This window comes from Myotis lucifugus, unplaced genomic scaffold, assembly GCF_000147115.1.
Source record: "Myotis lucifugus unplaced genomic scaffold, Myoluc2.0 scaffold_3, whole genome shotgun sequence".
In the NCBI taxonomy this organism is placed as follows: Eukaryota; Metazoa; Chordata; class Mammalia; order Chiroptera; family Vespertilionidae; genus Myotis; species Myotis lucifugus.
Window position 1 is genome coordinate 28376795 of NW_005871051.1, and position 19131 is coordinate 28395925.

General features: G+C 46.2%; 1 protein-coding gene across 2 annotated transcripts in view; it reads left to right on the forward strand.

The window, feature by feature from the left end:
• DGKD (diacylglycerol kinase delta) overlaps nucleotides 1–19131 on the forward strand; it is a 111726-nt gene that overhangs the window by 68881 nt on the left and 23714 nt on the right. For both annotated transcript variants that reach the window (XM_006082665.3, XM_023762590.1), the window contains exons 4-10: nucleotides 10561–10665; nucleotides 10926–11058; nucleotides 12358–12464; nucleotides 12781–12906; nucleotides 13034–13136; nucleotides 13902–14064; nucleotides 16853–16961. In XM_006082665.3, the coding sequence (XP_006082727.1) occupies nucleotides 10561–10665; nucleotides 10926–11058; nucleotides 12358–12464; nucleotides 12781–12906; nucleotides 13034–13136; nucleotides 13902–14064; nucleotides 16853–16961 (846 nt within the window). The remainder of the gene's footprint in view (nucleotides 1–10560; nucleotides 10666–10925; nucleotides 11059–12357; nucleotides 12465–12780; nucleotides 12907–13033; nucleotides 13137–13901; nucleotides 14065–16852; nucleotides 16962–19131) is intronic.

The window sequence follows — 19131 nt, forward strand, 5'->3', positions numbered from 1 at the left end:
AGCTGTGTACATTTCCTGGCCTGAGAAAGAAGCATTATGGATGTGCTCAACATCTATGATGAAAGGGAATCATTGGTCCACCTTGCAGTCCTTTGTCATCCCTTTCCTTCCCTCCTGCCCTTCCTCCCCAGAGTTCACCCCCATGCTGAGTTTGGTGTCTATCACTTGTTTGCATGTTTTTAATACTTGCTCTACTCATATATGTAGGTACAAACAATATGTAGCATTTTTCACCAGTTTCAAATTTTTGAGTAAATGGTGCAACCTGCTTTTTCCACCCAGCATTGTTTCTGAGATTTATTCATGTGGCCACATCCATCTCTAATTAAGTAGTTCAAAGTTTAAAACAACTGATTCCTGGGGAGTGGGGAGTGGGATGTGAATCTCACAGTTACAAGTGTAGCCCACGTTGAGGACCACAACGCTTAATTGTTAGTGTTTATGGCTTATGTATACAGTGTCCTACTGTTGACTTGGGTTTCCCCAGTTTCACACTATAAACAGCACTACTGTGAAGTCATACTTGTCTTCCTGGGCACTTGGGCACAAGTTTCTCTGGAGTGTGTTTCTGAGGGTAGGTGTGTACGTCTTCTGCTTGACGAGATATTGTCAGATTGCTCTTCTAAACGTCACTTTTTAAACTACTGGCAGCAGTGGTAATTTATGAGGGATCTCCTTTCTTGTTTTAATGTAGCTGGCAAGGTGAAGAGCTCATGGGTGAGATGACATTCTGATAAGACACCTCAGCCTCAACATGTTTGAAATGGAATTACTGGTCCCCACCCCACAACTGCAGAGCCTGTTCACAGCTTCCTGTCCCAGATAGTGGCTCCTTTTCCAGCTGTTCAGGTGTTGCTGTTGGCTCCTCTGCCTCACAGCCAGCCAGCCAGCCGTCCATCCATCCATCCAGTCAGTCTGTCAGGAGATCCTGTTGCCCTCAGCATACTTCAGAATGCACCTTCCCTTTATCTCTTGATGGGATCTCTGAGCTCCTTCCAAAGGGTTTCCTGACTTCTGTCCTGGCCCTTACACTCAGTTTTCAATAAAGCAGCCAGAATGGATGTTTTTAAACCTAAGTCAGATGCCAGACTTTTGCTCAAAAGCTCTGTGGTTCCTATTCCACTCCGGAGTAAAAGCCCAAGTTCCTACAGTTACTGGCATGGCTCTCTGTGTCCCGTTGTTTCTCCAGGCTCTCTCCTGCTCCAGGCCTTTGCTCACCTCTTCCTGCTGTGCCCTTTCAGCCTTTTCCAGTAAGGCCTACCTTGGCTCCAACCTCATTTTTCTGATCTTTTTTTCTATAGACTTACCACCAGCTACTATTCCATACTGTATAATTTCTGTTTGTTTTTTTGTTAATCCTCATGCAAGGATATTTTTCCATTGGTTTTTAGAGAGAGAGGAAGGGAGAGGGAGGGAGAGACAGAGAGAAACATCGATGTGAGAGAGACACATTGATTGGTTGCCTTCTGCACGCATCCCGACCAGGGCTGGGGAGCCTACAACCAAGGTATGTGCCCTTGGCCGGAATCAAACCCAGAACCCTTTAGTTCACAGGCTGGTGCTCTATCCACTGAGCCAGACTGTCTAGGGCTATAGTTTATTTCTTTATTATGTTATTTATTCCCTGTCTGCATTTGAGCAGGGATCTTGTCTGTTTGTTTAAATGAATTTATTTCTTAGAAAAAAGGAAGAATTTGGAGCCTGAGGCCTCCCAGCTGGGTTGGGGTGGAGAGTAGTCAGTCTGAGGACATGTCTAGGTATGTGAGAGGGGCCCCTGATGGTTCTGTCTGTTGGGCAGTGGGATCTATGGGTCTGGAGCTGGGGAGGCAGCTTGTCTTGGTGGCATTTCTGATAGTTTCCAGAGTGCACCTGCTGTCGATGGGGTTCACCCACCAAGGAAGCACAGTGCTGTGTGAGGCAGGACCTGTGGTTCACGACTGGTGTGAAGCACAGCCTGACTGATTTCTCAGGCACTGCTGGTGTAGAAACGAGGCCTGCTATTTCCGGGGCTCTGCCCTTCACAGGCCACGTGTCGCAGCCGGCGGCAGCACCATGGCCCTCCTGTGTACTCGGGCACAGGCATATGCATAGGATGTGGTTTTCTTTGGGAATGTGTGCCAAAGGTGTGTCACATAATGTTTCCTTGGCAAGTCAGATGTTTCATGAGCTTGCACTGCCTACAAATAGGGACTTTAATAAGATAAGATTACACTTTTAATTTGTGCTGAGAACACAGATGTCCTTGTCCTTAAGAAAGATAGCATTGTTCTGGAGTTACTCCCAGTTTTCCCACCTTAAACATATTAGATGTTAGAAAATGTTGTTGATTGTTGTTACTTATTTTTGGTGTATAGGATGATGCTCCAACCGAGCCACCTGGCCAGGGCGTGGTTGCTTATTTTTAATTAAACCTTTTATTTGGAGAGCAATGTAGATTTACACGGAATTGAAATAATACAGAGATCCTTTGTGTCCTTCACCCAGTTTCCCCAGGAGTAAGGTCTTGCAAAGCTACAGCAAAACTTCACAACCAGGATGTTGACATAGACACAGTTAAGATCCAGAACGTCTTCATCTCCACCGGGATCCTCTGGTTTCCTTTAATAGCCACACCCCCCTTAACCCTCCGCAACCACTAATCTGTCATTTCTGTACTTCTGTCATCTCAAAAGTGTTCATGGGATCCCACAGTATGTAACCTTTAGGGACCCACACTTTTCACTCAGGGAAGCTGCTGTGGGTGGGTGGGGGTAGGGGGTCAGCAGTCAGGCCTGGAGCCAACCTGCTTGGTGTCTGGCCCCCTACTTCATTAGCTGTGGGACTTTGGGCAGGTGACTCAGTGGGCCTCAGTGTTCTCTCGATAGCTACTTCATTAGGTTGTAGAGAAGATGAAACAAGCAAATACCATAAACACCCAGACATTTCCCTGGACTACTAAGTGCCCCACCATGGGAGCTGCCACTGTCATTAGACACCTTCTTTGTCATACCAGCTAGTGTCTTTATAATTCAGGAGTCCACCTGCTCATCCAATTAAACATCACATCTGTATTCTTCCAGCACGTCTCCTTTTTCTCCTTGATTTCTCGAAGAAATCAAGGCTTAACCCTTTGCACTCCGAACCATTCTGGACATTGGCTACCAGCTACTCGACGCTACTTTGCGGCGGAAACGTGCATTTACAGACCCTCGTATTATTTAGTATAATTTTGGAACCAAGTAACGTATTATAATGATATTGGACTTATATGAATTGGGTGACATCGAGGAATGTATATTTGCAAAAAAACCAATATTTTATTGTTTATAATTTTGTACAGTATGATAAGTTTTGTAACACTCCCCAATATGCATTGCAGGCTGATTAGTGCATGTTTGACAGTAATAAGTGGTTTGATGCCTGCCACCAGGTGTTTTCCTGTTAGAACACACAATGCAGTCCCGTTTTCTTTGTCCCACATCGGGAATATGTAGTTTATTGTTTAATCCGACACAAAACCCACTGACATTTCTTGTATATATCTTAGTAATTTTACGATATTTTGATTTAATTTCTTGTGCCATTTTAAGATAAAACTTCAGGGAAACATGCATGTCTCAAAAAGTTGCGTTGAAATAACTCAATTCCCCGTAATCACTAATAAACTGCAATGTCCCCTGAGAGGGGACATCCGAGTGATATGCTAGAATTCCGATGTCCCCTGAGAGGGGACAGCAGAGTGCAAAGGGTTAATAATCTTGGCTAATTCTTCCCAGGACCTTGGAAGATATTTGTCTGGCTTTAGTGTCATAGACTCATTTGGAGTCTCCAGATATTTTATATTTCCTGGAAGTTCATTTTTTGGAAGCAAAAGTTCTTGTTTCAAATAGAACTTTTAAAGTTCTTTTTTTGGTATTTAGCATGTAATTCTAAACTTGAGAATATAAGAATATGATATAGCTGTATAGTATTCCACTATAGCAGCGGTTCTCAACCTGTGGGTTGTGACCCCTTTGGGGGGTCGAACGACCCTTTCACAGGGGTCGCCTAAGACCATTGGAAAACATATATATAATTACATATTGTTTTTGTGATTAATCACTATGCTTTAATTATGTTCAATTTGTAACAATGAAATTGGGGGTCACCACAACATGAGGAACTGTATTTTTAAAAAATTTATATTTTATTGATTTTTTACAGAGAGGAAGGGAGAGGGATAGAGAGTTGGAAACATCGATGAGAGAGAAACATCGATCAGCTGCCTCCTGCACACCTCCCACTGGGGATGTGCCCGCAACCAAGGTACATGCCCTTGACCGGAATCGAACCCAGAATCCTTCAGTCTGCAGGCTGATGCTCTATCCACTGAGCCAAACCGGTCAGGGCGAGGAACTGTATTAAAGGGTCTCGGCATTAGGAAGGTTGAGAACCACTGCACTATAGGAATGCTCCATAATTTATGCACCAGTTGCCTACGGATCTTTTTTTTTTTTTTTTTAAATTCTCACCCTCGATGATATGCTTTCCTTGATTTTAGAGAGAGAGGAAGGGAGAGGGAGAGAGAAACACCGTTTGGTGGCCTCCTGTACACACCCTGACCAGTAATTTGGGTATGTGCCCTGATTGGAAATGAAACCCGTAACCGTTCGGTGTATAGGACGATGCTCCAACCAATTGAACTACACTGGCCAGGGCATACCGGTTTTATCTTGATCAATATTTGAGTCATTTCCAATCTTTTATCTTTACTATGAATATTGCCATGAAAAACTGTGTATATATATTGTATGTCACTTCGCATGAGGCATATTTGTAGGGTAAATTTATAGAAGCACTGTTGATAAGACAAAGATTTGTATCTTAAAGTTCGCTAGATTTCACCCTGTGTTCTCCATGGGAGTTGTATTAATTCATGCCCCCAATATAGCAGGTTACCAGACTATTCTCTATCGGGGAGATTAAAAAAAAGGTGTCTTGCCCCAGTTGGTTTGGCTGGCTCAGTGAATAGAGAGCGTCTGCCTGTGGACTGAAGGGTCCCGGGTTCCATTCTGGTCAAGGGCACATGCCTGGGTTGCAGGCTTGATCCCCAGTAGTGGGTGTGCAGGAGGCGGCCGATCAATGGTTTTCTGTCATCATTGATGTTTCTATCTCTCTCTCCTCTCTTCCTCTCTGAAATCAATAAAAATATATTTAAAGAAGAAAAAAGGTGTCTCATAATTTTAATTTGCATTTATTTTGTAAGATTGAGCATTTCTCATGTATTCAAGATCCATTTCTAACACTTTAATATTTAATTTCTAACATTAAAAAAATAGCTCTACCAGTCTCTCATATTCATTTATACGTCTGTCTTCTTTTGCTTCGGCATAGTAGAATTCATCATGTTACTGCGGTAGCCGTGGTGGGTCATTCTCGTCCTGTACTAATCTGAATATCACTGTGTTTCAGTGTGTCCACTTCACAGTGCTGAGTGTTTGGGTGTGTGCAGTGCAGGCCTGTGAAGAGTAGTGCTGCTGTGTCTTGATGATGGCGGCACGTTTGTATTGCTGTTGTGTGTGTGGATGGAGTTCCCGAGCCATGGGGTGAATATAAAGTCAGCTTTACTGTTTTCCACAGTAATTGCAACGAACCGCCTTCCCACCAGCATGTGAGAGTTCAGGGTGTTCCGCATCCTCACCAATCCTGGATATCTGTCTTGTTAGTGTTGCCACCTTGTGAACATGCCGGGGTTTTAATTTTCATTTTCCAGATGACTTGTGAAGTGGAGCACCTCTCCATGTGGCTTTCCGGCCTTTTGTGAAACAACTGTGATGAAATAATGGTTCAAGTTTTTGTTCATTTTTTTCTTAGTTGTTCTGCTTTTTTTCTTACTGATTTTTAAATGCTTTTACCATCAGGATTCCAGCAAGAGTAAGAATTAAAGTCCACTAACTGCTCTTCTAGCTTGCCTCAGGGAATTATGTGAGAAATGCTTTTTACCATTTCTCTCTTTCCCCTTCCTTTCTGTTTCCCTCTGTCTCTTGTCCTTTCAGCTTCAAGGCCTGGGGTGTGCTTTCTCTCAAGCTTGTGGGTTTCCATGTAGCTGTCTTGCTCTGTGGTACCACTCTGCTCCTTCCCTTGGTATCAAGTCTGCTTATTCCAGCCATGGACCCTGGCCCGCTGAGTCTGGGATGTCACTGACTTGTCCTGTCACATTCACGGTATTACCCTGGTTTTAATTTGCATTTAAATTTTAAGTTGATTTAGTTATGTGAGCCATTTTTTTACGTTAAAACTTTGCTTGAAAAATATAGACCAAAAACATTCTTTGGTCTGCAAAGCTTTTCCTGTATGAAAGCTCAATTTTAGGGATAGTTCTAGCTTTCTCGTACCATCTTTAGTTTCTAGGAGTTATGGTATTGGCTGCAGTCCAAATGAAGGGACACTCTTATTATTCCTTAGAGTGTCTCCTCTAAATCCTGCCTTCTTTTGGTGATGTGGTGAGCAGCCAGGAGGGAATCACCTGAAGGTCTCTTCCAGCACCTGCTTCTCTCCTGGGTCCTGTCCTGGCTGCTCTGTTCCCAAATCAAGGGACTGAATAGGGAGCCCTGCCCAAGACATCTCTCTTAGAAAGCTCTCACTTCCCTTTCCTCCCGAGGAGGCCCTCCCAGCCTCACCTGTCTCACTCTCAGTCCTGGGTATCTGAGGTGTGCAGACTGCTCCCTGGTGTCTGGGAGGCTTCTCCTGGGCTTGAAGGCGATTGGGGATAAGGAGAGGAGTCATGCCTGGTCCGTGGGTGGCTACGAAGCATGGATTCTGTCTCAGGTGGCAGAGTGTGACCAGACAGAGGCAGAGACTGATTTTTGTGTGTGTGTGTGAATCCTCTCCTGAGGATATTTTTTCCATTGCTTTTCAGAGAGTGTAGAGGAGGAGGAGGAGGAGGAGGGGGGAGAGAGAGAAACAGAGAAACATCAATGTGAGAGACACATCGACTGGTTCAATGTGAGAGACACATTGACTGGTTGCTTTTTATTTAGTGGGTGGGAGTCTTCTCTGATGATTCTCATAATCTGGGAGGTGGACTCTTGGCCCCAGAATGGCCTCAGAAAGGTTGGTCCACAGGGAAGAGCCTGAAATAGCACTGAGAGTGACAGTGGGACGCGCTTAGACGTGAGCACTGTTCTCAGCACTTCCGGGTCCCCGCCTAGAACCTCACAACAGCCTGGTATGTGTCCTCACCATTAGTAGCCCCAGTTTTCAGATGAGCAGATGGAGGCACAGGGAGGGGAAGCAGCTGTTCCAAGTTGCACAGCTTGTGAGGGCTTTGGACTCAGGATGTGTCCTGAACACTATGTGTTGGGTCCCATGCTTGGTTCTGTCCACATTTGGTTCCATTTAATCTAATAACAGCCCTGTCAGTTAGCTTTTATCACCCCCCATTTCCAGAAGAGAAAATAAGACAGTCTTCCCACGTTTCCTAACCAGTCAGTGGCCAGGTCTGAGGCTTCCAACAGGCACAAGTGTTTCTTGAAATAGCTGAAAACCAGGTTCTTAGACATTTATCTGTTGGTCAGTGTTTACTCCCTGTAAATAACTGCACAGATTGAGGAAATGACATCATTTATCATTTGTTCCATTAAGTCACCATCTTTAAACATAACAGTTTTGTCTATAACTTGCTGTCCAGTGGTGCTAGTGCCCACGAAGCTATTCCAGTAACCCCCCTCCTTCCTTCGGCATGTGGGAGAGGGAGGGCCCAAAGGTCCACCTGCTCCGACCACAGAGCTGAGTTCTGGAATAACATGCACACTTGATCTTGTACAGGTTGTCACGGGAGTAGTGGAAACAAGGCTTAAAATAGAACAGGACATGAAAAATCTCATTGTTCTCTTCTGTAAATACCTTATTGCATAACCCCCAATAAAATCCCCTTTTGGCTCAGTGGATAGAGCGTCGGCCTGCAGACTGAAATGTCCCAGGTTCGATTCCGGTCAAGGGCATGTACCTTGGTTGCGGGCACATCCCCAGTAGGGGGTGTGCGGTGTGCAGGAGGCAGCTGATCGATGTTTCTCTCTCATCGATGTTTCCAACTCTCTATCCCTCTCCCTTCCTCTCTGTGAAAAAAATCAATAAAAAACATATTTAAAAAAAATCCCCAAGTTATGCAAAATAAATTGTATTATATTTTTGAAATTGTATTTATTATACTGATAAAAATGTTCAAATATTAAAACTCACCCCGGAGTGAATAAAAAGAAGTGTTTGCTGAGATTTTATAGTTACTGATGAAAAGTCCTTAAGCACTGACCCAAGGCCTTGTCTATTGCCCAGCTGTCTTATGGCCTTTTCTGACCACCCTCCAAAGCACCCATCAGCCCCATTCCCATGATCTGCTTTGTCCTCATGGCACATGTCAGTTTCTGAAATGTCCTTTTTGCCCGGGGTGAGTTCTTTGTGAGCAGGAACCTTGGCTTGTCATGGTCTTTGAGACACTCAGCAGGTGTTTGCTGGGTGGATGGGTAGGTTCAGTGCTGGGATATAGGCTATATGTGGTGCTTTTGAAGCTTCAGAGACAGTGGCTCCCACCCCCCACCCTCACTCTGGAGGGCACTCACTTCTCCAGTCTTCTGTTTTCTGTCTTTCAGGCTCCCTTCACCTTCCTCTAGCTTCGCCTCTTTCTACACCCAGCCTGGCCCTCTTTGTGTAGTTATCCCAGTTACCCTGGTTACCTAAAAGAATGAACAGTACCCTGCATCTGTGACTCACTTCTGATTATCCCTTTCTCTGGTTAAGCTTTGTGGGTAGTTTATGGAAATCACAGAAGAGATAATCTACAAAACAGCAGAAATCCAGAAGTTAAATAACATACTTCATTGGTGAATCCCTGGGAAAGCTGCCGTTTCTCTAATACTGCAGATGGGAATGCAGAATGGCACAGCCCCTGCAGAGGGGAATTTGGCAATAGCTACAAAATTACATATGCATTTACTCTGTCACCGCAATACACTGGTACATATGAAAAGATCTGTGTAAAGGCTGTGCATTTCGGCACTTTTGACATGCCAAAGGCTTTTCAACAACATAATACCCATTAATAGGGAACGGGTTGAACAGACTGGGTACAGCTACAAGAAAGACCAAGGAAACACTGCATGCTGCTAAGGAGTGAGGGCAGGGTCTTATACTCAGAGGGAAAAGCAGAGGAGGAGAAGAGCGTCTGTGGTGTGCTACTGCTTCTAAAGAGAATTGTGCTAACACATGTATTAGCAAATATCTTACACATGGAATGATAAACCGTAGTTTTGTTTATTTATTTTTAGGGCTCCTTTGGCATAGGGAGGGAACCAGGATGGAAGGAACAGATACAAAGCTAGACTTTTGAATGTACTATATTTTGTAGATTTGACTTTGGAACCATGTAGATACTTTACATCATTATAAAACAAAATTAAGTAAAAGGCTATAACTTAAAAAAATTTTAATAGACATGGTCAGTTTTTCTTTTCCTACCCTTTTTTAAAAATAATTTTTTAAAACTATATTTTTATTTATTTCAGAGAGGAAGGGAGAAGGGGGAGAGAGAAAAACACCAATGATAAGAGAGAATCATTGATTGGCTGCCTCCTGCATGCCCCATACTGGGGATTGAGCCCACAAACTGGGCATGCGCCCTTGACTGGAATTGAACCTGGGACCCTTCAGTCCATAGGCTGACATCTATCGGCCAAACCAGCTAGGGCCAGTTTTTCTCTATAAAGTTTATATGCTGTTTACCTCCTGTCAGTACTTCAGGAGAACTCTTCCCGCCCCCGCCCCCCCCGCCCCCCCATATCTTTGAAAACACTGGAATATCATCTTTTAAAACTTTGCCAATCTATTAGGTGAAAAATAATTTGTTATTTTCATTTGCATTCCCTGATGGCTAGAGTGGTTAATTAAGCATCTTTTTGTTTATTAGCCATTTTGTATTTCTTCTGTGAAATGTAAATTTATAGCCTTTTTTCTGTAAGAAAGATTTCTTCTGTTGGTGTATAAAGACTTTTTTATATGTTGTGGGTATAATTTCTAGTTGTTGATTATTACCAGGTTCAGTTATGTTGCTCAGGCCCTGCATGCAGTAGCTGGCTGTTATTCCATTGTCATGTATTAAAAGGTCTTGTGTGAGAACACTTACATGTGGTACATGTGAAATGCCCACCCTGTTCTTTGAGTAACTTGGACCAGACTGTCCCTGAACTATGTCAGTGCAGGATGTCACCCCATGAGCGCTTTAGAACAATAACAGCTGTTTCTATTCCTTTAAAAATTTTTTCCTATGGCTTATTACTGTGCCTGAGTAGTAAGTAGATCATAAGTGTCCACTTAAGTTGATTTTTGGTGAATGTATAACCTAAATATGATTGTCTTTTGGTTTGAGATTGTTCTTGTTTTTTAGTGATTCATGATAACCATTTTTATGCTCTGTTCAATTGAGTATTTGAATGAAGCAGTTATTTTTCACTAAAATATATATGGTGAAAGTAGGTTTTTAAGATGTTTTTATAGTTGTTAGCATTTGTATTTTGTTCATAGATTTGTTGAATATGTTCCTTTCTTTAGGTTATCACTCCATGTAGGAAACTCATCCTGTGTGCTGACAACAGGAAAGAAATGGAAGATTGGATTGCAGCGCTGAAGACTGTCCAGAACAGGGAGCATTTTGAGGTAGAAAGAAACTCTTCTTGTTGCCCTTTCCTTAGTTTGCTGCTGTCTGGGTGTCTCTCATATGTGGATCGTACAGCTCTGGACTTGCGTTCTCAGCATGGTCCTTGTAAACTAAGGTCGCCCCATCGTACTGCGACCCTGTCTTTTATAACCTTCCTCCTCTCCTCCTCTGGATACTTTATTGATTCCTGTTTAAGTTACCACATTTAAGAATGTCAGAGGTTCACCTTCTCTTTGCTGCCTTTATTTTCTTCTTCCAGCCGACCCAGTACAGCATGGACCACTTCTCAGGGATGCACAATTGGTACGCCTGTTCCCACGCGAGGCCGACCTATTGCAACGTGTGCCGCGAGGCTCTGTCTGGGGTCACGTCCCATGGACTGTCCTGTGAAGGTGTGGACGATGTGTTATCTGCTGGGAAAGGTGGTCTGACCCTAGAGGTCCAAATGTAGTCACCCCACATCGTCAGAAGTGAAGCGATTGCTGTGACCCCATGCTTATTTATTGTGCCTACTGAGGAGTCTTTGATAAGTTCTTTTTTATAGTAATGGATCAAAGGAAAGAAGGGAGGCAGTAATAAGGAGACATGGAGAAGAAAGTAGAGGCCACGGAGGGAAAGAGTTGAAACTGTCAGCCCCAGTGTAGTTATACCCCCTCTTGGGGTGAATTGGGCTGTGGATAAATGGATTGAAAGTTGTCTTCTAGATCTAGAGGGCAGGGTTCCAGTGTTTGGGCAGGATCAGAGAAAGGCAAACTGTCTTCCTCGGGCCAGATCCCACCTGTCCCCTGTTTCTATGCAACTTGCGAGATTAAAAAGGGTTTTACATTTAAAAAAGAATGTTTTTATTGATTTTAGAGAGGAAGGGAGAGGGATAGAGAAATAGAAACATTGATGAGAGAGAAACATAATTTGTCCACCTCTTACATGCCCCCCACTGGGAATCCAGCCGGCAACTTGGGCATCTTCCCTGACTAGGAATCGAACCCACGATCTCTTGGTTTGTGGGTCGACATTCAACCAACTGAGCCACCACTGACTGGGCTGGTTTTACATTTTTATTTTTATTATTATTATTTTTAAATATATATTTTATTGATATTTTACATAGAGGAAGGGAGAGGGATAGAGAGTTAGAAACATCAATGAGAGAGAAACATCGATCAGCTGCCTCCTGCACACCTCCTACTGGGGATGTGCCCGCAACCAAGGTACATGCCCTTGACCGGAATCGAACCTGGGACCTTTCAGTCCGCAGGCCAATGCTCTATCCACTGAGCCAAACCAGTTAGGGCTGGTTTTACATTTTTAAATGGTTGGAAAAAGTCAAAAGAAGATGACTATTTTGTGACACAGAAAGTCAAGAAATGGACATTTCAGTGTCCATATGTGAAGCATGGTTCATGGCGGTCCTTGGGCTGCAGGGGCAGGGTGAGCAGTTGGGATAGAGACTGAACTGGTTACTCTCTGGCCCTTTCCAGAAGGTCTGCCGACTCCTGGCTATACTGGGTGTCTAGTCTCACCGAGATCAGTCCCTACCTATGTCCCAGTAGTTAGTTCATAACACAGGGAGTGCTGTCTGTTTGTTCCAACTGTCCAGGAGGCTTGGGCAGTTCCACTGGACCATCTCCTCAAGCACAGGAAGCAGCTGCCATGAATGAGGCTTGAAGGTTCATGTGTTCATTCTCTCACAGTGTGCAAGTTCAAGGCCCACAAGCGGTGTGCTGTGCGTGCAACCAATAACTGCAAGTGGACCACACTGGCCTCCATCGGGAAGGACATCATTGAGGATGAGGACGGGGTACGCAAAGGGGCACTGGTCAAACTATTGTGGCTCTCCTCTCCCTCATTTCTCTTCCTTGAGGTTTTGAGTTGCTCCCACTCTGCATTTGGGGGCTCACTGTGGGCTTTTGTGCTGCCGAGCTCTGTCCAGTCCCTGTGAGTCATGCTGTGCCCGGGGTAGGAGTGTGGGTGGGACAACCCTGTTCTCCCTCTGCTTGTGGTGAGAAAAGTGTCTTGGTTGAAGTCATTTTGGAGCATCTTTGCCCAAGGTCTTCTGTGCCCCTGTGTGGGGTGCTGGGACATGTCCCTAGTGCATGTCTCTGCTTGGTCTGCAGATTGCCATGCCTCACCAGTGGCTGGAAGGAAATCTGCCTGTGAGTGCCAAGTGCACGGTGTGTGACAAGACCTGTGGCAGCGTGCTGCGTCTGCAGGACTGGCGCTGCCTGTGGTGCAAGGCCATGGTGAGTGAGCGCGGCCCTCTCCTGAATCCTGTCAGTTCCTCGATGGGAATAGCCCATTCCTCCTGCAACTGTAGGCCATATGTGAAGGAGGCTGTGACCCCTTGTGATGCATGGATTCTTGTTCCAGGTACACACGGCGTGTAAGGAATCCTTAGTGACCAAGTGCCCGCTGGGCCTGTGTAAAGTGTCGGTCATCCCTCCCACAGCTCTCAACAGCATCGATTCCGATGGTGGGTATCAGGCTCTCTCCTGGCCTATCCCGTTCCTCATGCTCTCCCTCGTGCATTCTCCTTCCTCACTCTAAAAGGCTCTGTTGGTGATTTTGAGATGTGGTGGGGAAGAGGTCAGGCCCAGCCATCAGGGGAGAGAACTTATGTACAAAGGTGGTCAATGGTGTCCTGATGGCCACTGGGCAGGCTTAGAACTCAAGGCTGGTACCTTGGTTAAAGGTGATGGATCCAGTAGGCTGTGAGTAGACACCGAGTCAAAGACTTGTGTCTGTCTCTGCTGTGAGCCATTGAAATTATGTGCTAAGTCCGCTGGTCTCCATCTAGTAGCAGGTATTAAATAGCATGTGATTCCATGCTGTTGGCACTTGTCCAGAGCATGTTTGATGATGCACATTAGTAAGTCAAGCATGGCAAACCCTCTGGCCACGAGTTTGACATGCTTGTAGTAGTGTTTGTTGGAAAGGTGGGAAAGTGGGGCCTATATCCGGGAGGAAATCAGCTCTTCAGAATAAGAGCAAGAGTGAAAGAGCAGTGCGGTGCCCCTTCTTTCTGAAATTTAGAATCCTTGTAAATATGAAGTCAGACTGGATGGGCACTCACTCTCTTCTGTAGGGATAACGGCGATGTGGAAATATGCTGATTAACTCTTGCTGGTTCTGTGTAAGTTACAGGGCCCTCGGGTGATTACTTCCTACAGGATCAGGCATGCCCATCTGTCTTTCATGGCTTTTAGTCTTCCTCTGCCCTTTTCCGTTCTCAATCCAGGCTTCTGGAAGGCCACATGTCCTCCGTCCTGCACAAGCCCCTTGTTAGTCTTCGTCAATTCAAAAAGTGGGGACAACCAGGGCGTGAAGTTCCTCAGAAGATTCAAACAGCTGCTGAACCCTGCCCAGGTTTTTGACCTCATGAACGGAGGGCCACACCTTGGGTAAGCTTGTAAAATAGATCTTTCTTGGAGTTTAAACATTTTTTGAAGATAATGCATGTTTATTATTAAGAGATTCAAACATACATTTTTAAATAGGAAATAAAGGCCGTGTTTCTTGAATCACCCCCTCGTTCCCCAAATTCTACTCGCAGAGGTACCCACTCAATAGTTAATAGAGTTGGGTGTCCTTCCAATTTTCAAATGTATATTTCAGGCGTGCACACACACTTTTGAACTGAATGTGGTGCATTGTTGCCTGGCATTGTGCAGTATACTGTTTAAGGGTGTCAGCATGCAATCGTGTGGGCGTTTTCTGATGTCAGTGGTTACAGACTTGCTTTGTGGCTTTCAGTGGCTGCTTAGTATTGGGGAGACTTTCCTCCAAGGAGGCCAAACAAGAGAGTTTTCATTTTGGAGGCACAAGAAGATGCTCACCTTGCAGGTGCAGTGACACATGCAGACGTGCGAGGGCCCAAGTAGCTGGAGAGCTGATGTGTCTTCTTCCTAGTTTTGTGCATACTATAGGTTTGTAAAGACATTTGCTTCTGTAAATTTTGTCGTTTGAACTAACTCCGTCCTCATTTGGAAGCAGCAGTTCAAGGTCAGCGCTGTAAGCCTCCTAGCTTGTGAGGGGATGGATCACAGGGTATTTGTAGTGGGAACTGCTTGGGGGCCTGTTCTCTGGTTTGTGTTTTCTGGGAGGGTGCTGTGTTTGGAGCAGGGGCTGATGTAACAGGAGCTGCGGGGCGGGGAGAGGATGTGCACATACCCCCAGGGCCTGATGTGGGGGTGTTCCCATGGCAGTAGCTGCTGGAGAAAAGTCCCATGGCAACTTTCTAGCCTGCTCCCTCCAGGCAGCACTCCCGAGATGTAGATAGGTGGACTCAGTTAACTGAATGACATATTCACCGCTGGGTTTAGAAAGGAATCTTTTTAGTTAAAAAATGGGGCCAGTGCTCTGGCCGGGTGGCTCAGAGGATTGTCCCATACACCAAAAAAGGTGAGGGTTCAATCCCCGGTCAGGGAACATACCTAGATTTTGGGTTTGATCCCTGGTTGGGGTGCATATGGGAGGCAACCTATTGATGTTTCTCTCTTTCTCTCTCTCTGAAAGCAATAGACATATCCTCAGGTGAGGATTAAAAAATGGGGAGGGGGGTAGTGAAGGGATCAGACAGCCCTTGTCCTGATATACTAAACAGGTTCACTCAGCGAGGCACCGAGAGTGTTGGACGAATGCTGTGGAATGGCTTTGGACAGGGAACTTGAGAAGAACCAAATATTCCTTGGCTGCATGCAGACCCGTGTTTGGGGTGGTGTTGTGTAGGAGACGGCGCCCCACAAAGGCACAGGGGCAGTTGGTTTAGTAAACTCTTATTTCTGGGAAGCAGCTTCGATCTCACACTTTATAAACAAACTTAGGCACACTGTTTCATTTTCTTGATTCCTGCCCTTGATGTGTCACCTGTCCTAGGAGAGCAGGAGGCCTGGGAGAGGTCAGTGTTCTCAGAGGAGCACCCTGACAGTCAGAGGCAGCCTTGCTGCTTCAGAACCTCACCTATGTTTATTCCCTAAGTCACGTGCATCCCTCATTCCCTTTTGTCTTTCCAGGACGTCCTCTGGCTCAGATTCAGCTAGATGGAAGGCCTACTAAGGTGGGCCCCTGCCTGCCGGGAGTGCAGCACATGGACACATAGTCAAGGTCACACGACAGCGTGTCTGTCACCATGACAGGGAGACATGCAGATTCTGTGAGAACCACAGGAGGAGTTTATAAATCAAATCGGGGTTTCTCAGTTTCTCCCTGAGCCAGTGTTTGAGGAGAATTGGTGTCATGGGGGGAGGGAGGTTTGGAGCCTGTTGGGCAGAAGGTACTGTGTGTGCCAAGAGGTGAGAAGACAGTGGAATGTCAGCTGCTGGCCAGGGAGGGTTGTGGGTGCTGGCCGAGAGGTTGGAACCTTTCCTGGAAACAAGTGGCAACTAGTTAAAGTGAGACACTGGACAAGACTTGATTAGGGAAGATCATACTGGTAGCAATCAGAGGTATTCGCAGGAGACGTGAGCTAGGAAGAAGGCTCATGTAGTGCTTATGAGAGAAGCAATGGTGGACGGGACAGCGGGGTCTGGTCTGGTGACTGTTTTGATGGTAGCTCTGCTATTTTCCCAGGAGGGGAACCTAGGACACCCGAGTGACTCTTTTGGTAGACAAGTGCAAGTATTGTCCTTCAGGAAAGCCTGGAGGTCATGGTTTAGGGTCATTCAGGGTCATCGGCATATGTGTGGTCTCTGAAGCCAAAACTTGGATCAGGCCACTCAGGAAGTGGGTGAGGAGTGAGCAGAGGGGGACACTACATGCGAGGGGCAGGTGACCACGAAGAGCTCGGGAAGCAGATGGAGGTGGGTCACGTGGGGAGGAGGGATGGGTCACATCACCTGGGAGGATGCAGTGGCCCAGCGGGAAGGTAAAGTGGACATAATTGTGCTTCTTGGGCTCCTCAGCTGCCCATGCAGGTTCTGGCTGTGTGTGAGGACTAGGCAAGTGGGGCGTGGGGACTAGGCGAGGGGGTAATGGGCACAGAGGCCTCGGGTGGGAGGCTTTTGCTCTCAGGTGCCCAGTGGCCCCAGCAGGCTGAGTCTGAGCACCTGGGCTCTGCCTCTGAGGGACTTAATCACAGGGAAGGTGCAAGGTCGGCCTGAGGACCACAGACGGGGCCCTCGCCCAGGACTAACTGCCATCATTTGTCATTTAGAATGCACCTCATCTCATTACATTCTCTTTTCTTTGCAGCTTACGCTTATTCCAGAAGTTTGATACATTCCGGATTCTGGTTTGTGGTGGGGATGGCAGTGTTGGCTGGGTCCTCTCTGAAATCGACAGCCTCAATCTTCACAAACAGGTGCCTGAATGTGGAGGAGCCCAGCCCTGGGAATGGGGTGGGGGTGGGGGGGTGATGTCACAGTTAGAGAGAAGCTGGGCTGTCTTGGTGACACTCCATGTCCCCTTGGAGTACTGTTCCCAGGCAGGGGTCAGCTAAGGTCTGGAAGGGAAGAGCTGGTAGCTCGATAGTATCATGGGGCCGGGGGCTGGGGCTGGGGCTGGGGCTGGGGAACAGGAACTTCACAGTTAGAAGTAAAGGTATGACCTTTTTGTCTACTTAGTTGGGCAAAAACGAATAAGATGAACAACGGACAGGTGTGGGAAAGGACAGTTTTTTGTGGCATCAGGAAATGAGATTGGTGCAGTCTGGAAGGACAGCAGTGTGGCAGTACAGATCAGAGTCTAAAGGTTGGACGCTCTTTGAAAGAGCATAGCTGGGAAAGGGTCTGTATGATTTTCACCAGTAGTCGTTATGAATGCCCAGGTAGGGGATCATCAGTGGGGGAGTGAGCTAGCTTAGCGCAGAGCTTTGCCAGGCGGAAACCACCCGCAGATCTCCATTTCCTGCCAGGGGGTGAGTGCAAGATGCCACAACATGCTGGTTTATAAAGTGCAGGCACGGAACAGCATGGGTGATACGAGTCTGTTGTTGATAGAGCGAGGTCCAAGGAAGCCTAACTGTGACTTGCAGTTCCAATAAGTCTATTTCTGTCCCTGCTCTCCAGGGTATGTCTTATTTTTTTATTTCTTCACTACTGGTGAAATCAAACATCTCAATTAACCGTGAATTTTTTTTCTTTTTCTTTTTTCAATATATTTTTATTGATTTCAGAGAGGAAGAGAGAGGGAGAGAGAGAGATAGAAACATCAATGATGAGAGAGAATCATTGATTGGTTGCCTCCTGCACGCACCACCTGGGCATATGCCATGACTGGGAATCGAACCATCACCTCCTGGTTCATAGGTCGATGCTCAACCACTGAGCCTCGCCATCCGGGCTAATCATGACTTTTTAAGTGAGTTACCTGTTTATGTTCCTTGCCTACATTTCAATTGGGGTATTTGCCTTTAAAAAAATTAAAAAATTTTAATTTTTAAGGATTATTGTCATATTAGGGGTGTAAACTCTTTGTTGGTGATATTTTTTCCTAGTTTGTCATTTGCTTTCAACATACTTTTTTCCAGATCTTCGACCTGACTCTCAGGTGGGGTGGACTGTTTTTAGGCATTTTTTAGCCTCTGGCACTAAAATGATGTTGGAAGTTGGACAGTGAACTCTCCAGCAAGGCCACTTGCTCAGGAAAGAGAATGCTGCCCTCTAGTGGTAAAGTTAGAGCACTACACTTAGGTCCTGTGTTCTGTTGACTTCCAGGATGATCTACAAGTTTGTCACTAATCAGGAAGGCAGGTTTCATCCACTCAGCTGAGTTCAGTGAGCACTATCTCCTTTGGCTTCTCTGTGGCACTTGATTCTCTGGTCAGCCATCTTTCCCCTAGCTTTCCTTGGTGTTTCTCGTCTTCCTGGCTGCCCCTTCCCACCTCAAGCCCAACATTTCCAGCACTGAGCACCACTCAGCCCTGCCCGCCCCCTTTCTTTCCTTAGAGTCTGAAAATTATCATCCACCAGACATCCAAGCCAGAGATTTGGCAGTTGGTCATTCTTGATTCTTCCCTTGCCCTCCCTCCTCATTTCTACTTAGTTGCTGGGCTCAGTCCTGCCACCCCAGAGTGTCTAAGCTAGCCCCTGTGTGCTGCCGTCCACCCTCCCCGGGGACTTTCACCATGGGCAGTTCTGCCCATGAACCCCCCCTAAGTGTTCTTTGGTGGCCCCTTGTCTTTAGGACAAAGTCCAGACTTCATAACACAGCTTGCTAGGGTCCCAGTTTGGCTCCCTCTTCCTTTTCTGCTTCTCTGACTTTTTCCTCACTACCCTCCTCTTGATGGAACTCTGACTTGGCAGGGGGTCACCTCTCCAGCTGGACCATTACTGTCACCTCCATGCCTTCACCTCCACTGCTTGTGCCTTTTCTTTTAGGTTCCAGGGAGCCAGTGCCAGGACCTCTTCACCTAGTGCTCGGGCTCCTGGTCCTCACCCTCCAGCTTGCTGTCCCCCACAGGGTGGCAGGGCCTCCCTTGTGGCTGGAGCAGGTGACCATTGGGTGTGCAGTTATTAGGACCAGTGACCCAC